Source organism: Penaeus japonicus, unplaced genomic scaffold, assembly GCF_977035675.1.
Source record: "Penaeus japonicus unplaced genomic scaffold, GWHDUDI00000001_assembly GWHDUDI00000042, whole genome shotgun sequence".
NCBI lineage: Eukaryota > Metazoa > Arthropoda > Malacostraca > Decapoda > Penaeidae > Penaeus > Penaeus japonicus.
This window is the reverse complement of record NW_028234444.1, coordinates 16,181,481-16,186,480: the sequence shown is the minus strand read 5'-3', so window position 1 is coordinate 16,186,480 and position 5,000 is coordinate 16,181,481. Positions and strand designations below refer to the sequence as shown.

At 37.7% G+C, this 5,000-nt stretch overlaps 1 protein-coding gene across 2 annotated transcripts in view; it reads right to left on the bottom strand.

Annotated features, from left to right (window-relative positions):
• Window positions 1-275: 275 nt before the first annotated feature.
• The window catches only part of ktub (Tub domain-containing protein ktub), a 186,835-nt gene continuing 182,110 nt past the window's right edge, over window positions 276-5,000 (bottom strand). For both annotated transcript variants that reach the window (XM_086535220.1, XM_086535219.1), the window contains exons 7-10: window positions 4,821-5,000; window positions 3,547-3,664; window positions 905-1,057; window positions 276-441 (exon numbers count right to left, since the gene is read on the bottom strand). The exon at window positions 4,821-5,000 is cut by the window's right edge and continues 54 nt beyond it. In XM_086535220.1, the coding sequence (XP_086391346.1) occupies window positions 308-441; window positions 905-1,057; window positions 3,547-3,664; window positions 4,821-5,000 (585 nt within the window). In that variant the 3' untranslated portion in view covers window positions 276-307. The remainder of the gene's footprint in view (window positions 442-904; window positions 1,058-3,546; window positions 3,665-4,820) is intronic.

The window sequence follows — 5,000 nt, the reverse complement described above, 5'->3', positions numbered from 1 at the left end:
CCCTTTGCCTCTTTGTAAAACTAACCAAAACACACTTGTCCATAACATCGTCCTCCCCCTCCTAATAATAATAATAATAATAGTAATAATAATAATAAAAAAGGGAAATAGTCCAAAAGGAGTGTCCCTTATGAACAAAAAGAGTCAAAGGAGTGTCCAGAATTACATCGTTCTCCCACTTTAAAAAAAAAGGACATTCGAAACAAAAAAATAGACATTCGAAAAAAAAAATATAAAAAATTAAAAAAGACCTACAAAAAAAGAAAAAGAAAAAAAAAAAAACATGTCTACCATTACAAAGTTATCTCTATTCACAAGCTAATTTCGAATCGAACGAAGACAGTGCGATCCCAAAAGCCTGGAGAGCGCACATGGGGTATCGATAGTCCATGGTGAACACATCTTCAGCCACTCGTCCGAATTGCATGATGATGTACTCGACTGTGGAAAAGGAAAAGAATTAGTTTTGATGGAAATAGATCGTTTATTTTATGTTCTTGTGGTTTAGTTGCGTTTGGTAGTGTTGTGGTATTTATTTATCATGTGATGGAACGGATTGTGTGTAATCTATTGGTGTTATAAAAGTTTACATTCACGATCGTTATTCTTGGTATTTTCCTAATTATAATCATCTTCACTTTACTAATATTCACTATCAAATACATGACCATTATCATCACCATCTATTTACCAAATCTATTTATTCACTTTTTTACTACCAAACCCTCTCCCACTCACGGAATCAAAACTCACCTTCACATCCCCCCCAAAAAAAACAACCCCCTTTCAAAAAAAAAAAAAATAAATAAATAAAAAAATAAAAAAAATAAAAAAATAAAAAAACAATAATAATAATAATAATAAAAATAATAAATCCAGCTCTAAAATCAACAAGGTCACCCACCGTCACTCTCGTGCACAATCTGGAAATTCTTGACCGAGGCTTGAGTGACGCGGCCGTGGAAATTGAGGACGTAACTCTGCGTGTCGTCATTCCAAACGGGGGTTTTGTTGCACAGTTCAATCAGCTGATCCATGCTTTTACTCTTCCAGCGGTCTGTCAAAGAGGAGGGGGAGATAAGGGGGGTCATTAGAGGGGGGGGGGGGGGAGGGTTGGTTAAGGGGATACGGTTAAAACACAGAAAGAGAAAGAGGGAGGGAGGGAGGGAGGGAGGGAGGAGGGGGAGGGAGGGGGAGGGGGAGGGAGGGAGGGAGGGAGGGAGGGAGGGAGGGAGGGAGGGAGGGAGAGAGAGAAAGTGAAAAAAAGAGAGGAATAAACGCAAAGAGATATGAAGATGAATGAAAGAAAAAAAGAAAGAAAGAAAGAAAAAAACATACGGTAGTTAATGAAGAAAAAAGTAATTACTTCATTAAATCTTATTTATTACCATGAGATCATAAGCATTTATTCTTAAAATCTCTAATGAGCACAAACACACAAAAATATTTGCTTACGTTCACACTCAATAAAAATGATTTTCTTTTAATTCCTCTAAGGTAAGAAATATTTGCACCTCTCATTACACGCTGAAATCTCGACAGAAAAAAGATCAGTCACTCTTAAAGCAAAATAAAGCAAATAATATTAAGGCTAATAATACATAAACACATAAATGTAATAATATATAATAAAAAATACACACTTGATAAATAAATACATAAATACAAACATAATGATACATACATACATACATAAAATACACACATGATAAAACATACATAAAAACACAAATAATGATAAAACATACATAAAAACACACACATGATAAAAAATACCGAAAAACACACACACATGATACATACATTCATAAAAAAACACATGATAAAACATACATAAAAACACAAACACATGGTACATACATACATAAAAAACACACACATGATACATGCATACATAAAAACACACACACGATACATACATACATAAAAAAACACACACACATGATACATACATACATACCTAAAAAAAACAAACACATGATACATACATAAAAAACACACATGATACATACATACCTTAAAAAACACACACATGATACATACATACATAAAAACACACACACATGATACATACATACATAAAACACACACACACATGATACATACATACCTAAAAAACACACATGATACATACATACCTAAAAAACACACACATGAGACATACATACATAAAAAAATGCATCTGTTGTGCTTCTCCCTGGCATGAATCCAAACTGTTCTTCACTGACCCTCACAACTCTCCGCAGTCTCGCTTCTACAACTCTCTCCCATATTTTCATTGCATGGCATAATAATTTTATCCCCTATAGTTACTACAATTTTGTACATCTCCCTTGTTCTTGAAGATTGGCACTAACACATTTTTTCTCCACTCATCTGGCATCCTCCCTCCTTCCAAGATCTCATTGAAGAGTCTAGTTAACCAACTCACTGCCATCTCCCCTAAACTCTTCCAGGCTTCCACTGGTATCTTATCCGGCCCTACTGCTTTGCCCCCCTTTATCTTCTCCAAGGCCTTCCTCACCTCTTCTCTGTCCTGATTTAGCTCCTCCACCTCTTCTATCCTTCTTTCTCTTTCTTTTTCAATGTTCATGAGGTCCTCAAAGTATGCCTTCCAGCTGTGTAATAGATTTTCTTCCCTCGTCAGTATATTTCCGTCTGCATTCTTCATCCTCTTAACATGCTGTATATCCCTCCCATCTCTCTCCCTCTGTCTGGCAAGTCTGTATAGGTCTTTCTCTCCTTCCCTTGTATCTAACTTCTCATATAACTGTTCATATGTATTTTCCTTCGCTTTTGCCACTTCCCTCTTTGTTATCCTACACAACTCTTCGTATTCCTGATAGCTTTCTTCATCCCCAAGTCTGTCCCAGTTCTGTTTTGCCTTTTTCTTTCTCTTTTTACTATCTTGCACTTCCTCATTCCACCACCAGGTTTCCTTGTATTCTTTTCTTGGTCCTGATGTCAACCCAAGTACACATTTGGCTTTTTCAGCCACTGTTTCTGAGATTTCCTCCCACCTGATCTCCTCCCTCCCTGCAAAGACTTGGCTCACTTCCTGTACAAATGCTGTACTGTACTCCTCCTCCTCCTTTAGTTTCCACCATTTGATCCTAGGTTCCGCCCTCATTTCCCTGGCTGTCTTCACTTTCAGATTTAACTTCCCAACTAGCACTCTATGCTGTCTTGCTACACTCTCCCCGGGACGACCTTACAATCACTAAACTCTCTCAAATTACATCTCCTACACATTATAAAGTCTATCTAGTAGTAGTATTGGTCAGAGTTTTACGCCGGATGCCCTTCCTGACGCAACCCTCCCCATTTATCCGGGCTTGGGACCGGCACCAAGTTGTAAAAACACACACACATGATACATACATACATAAAAACACACACATGATACATACGTACATAAAAACACACACATGATACATACGTACATAAAAAAAACACACACATGATAAATACATACATAAAAACACAATGCATAAAAAAATCACATAAATAACAAACACATCATTAAAAAAAGGGAATTAAACTTACCAATAAGACTATCATGTTCCCCACTCGCCCGGAATTCCACTCTCTGGTGGTCCGCAGTCATTCCGGGTAAGACAACAGTCATCTTCCTCGGGCCCTTGAAGCCGAGGACATTCGTTTCCTTTAAGGAAAAGGAAGGTTTTGTAAGTTTTCCTTCGGGGAGGAAAAGGAAGATTTTGTAAGTTTATCTTTGGAGAGGAAAAGGAAGGTTTTGTAAGTTTAAGTGTTTTGGGGAATTTTTATTTTTGTTTGGTTTATGAATTCTGGAAGGAAATGTCATGTTTAAAAAAAAAAAAAAAAAAAGTTGGTTTTATAAATTCGTGGAAAGCAATTTTGTATTAGTATATTGTTTCTTGAGGAAAAAAAGTTTTATATCACCCGTTGAAAAGGATTTTTTGTTTTTATCTGTTTTACTACATACTATTTTTTTTTTTCATTTACCACGTGTAAAATGTGTTGATTTTACCTGCATGATTGTGAATATATATATCGTTTTAATATCTACTAAAAAACAAGCGTTACGTACCGATGTTGCAGAAAAAAAATGCATTAACATCTGTTCAAAACCATCGCATATCCTCTCTACTTTTATCATTTTAATATCACTACTAATACCATTTCATCATTAAAAACAAACAAACATTGGACGTAGATCCCAAATACCAAGACAAAAAAGGAAAAAAAAGTGTATGGAAACTAACAGCATACAGCATCAGGGAACTAGTCAATCTTTTATTTTCATCTTGATAACTATGATAATGTTATTGTTATTATTATTGTCATAAACACTATTAGTTGTAATAGTATCATCTTTATTAGTATTATCATTAATATAATTTTGATCATTACTATTATCATCATTATTACTACTTACTCTATACTATGACTTTCATTATTATCATCATTATCATTATTAATATTATGATAATTATTATCATCAATATTATGATTATGGTCATTATCATTATCACTATCATCCTTATCATTATAATCATCACTACCATAATCACCCCTCCCCCTCCTCCTCCTCCCCCCACTCCTCCCTCTCTCCTTCCTCCTCCTCCTCCTCCTCCCCCCTCCCCCCCTCCTCCCTCTCTCCCCCATCCTCCCACTCCTCCTCTCCTCCTCCCCCCTCCCCTCCGTCCCCCTCCCACTCCCCCTCCACATTACCACCCCCCTCCCCCTCCCCCCCTCCCACTCCCCCACCTCACACTCACAATCACCCCCACCCCCACAACACCCCCACCAACACCAAAAAAAAAAAACCCGCAACCTACATAGACCACAGCCGCCAGCTCTTGTCTGGAGCCGCCCTTCTCCGTCGTGCTGTTACTGGTGAGCTTCTTCTTGCCTTCGCCGCCGTCGTAGACCGTGAACTGTGTCCCCAGGAGGTTCGATCTCAGTTTCCCGCAGAAGGACTCGCCACCCCGCGACAGGTCGGTGGGATCGGCGGAGAT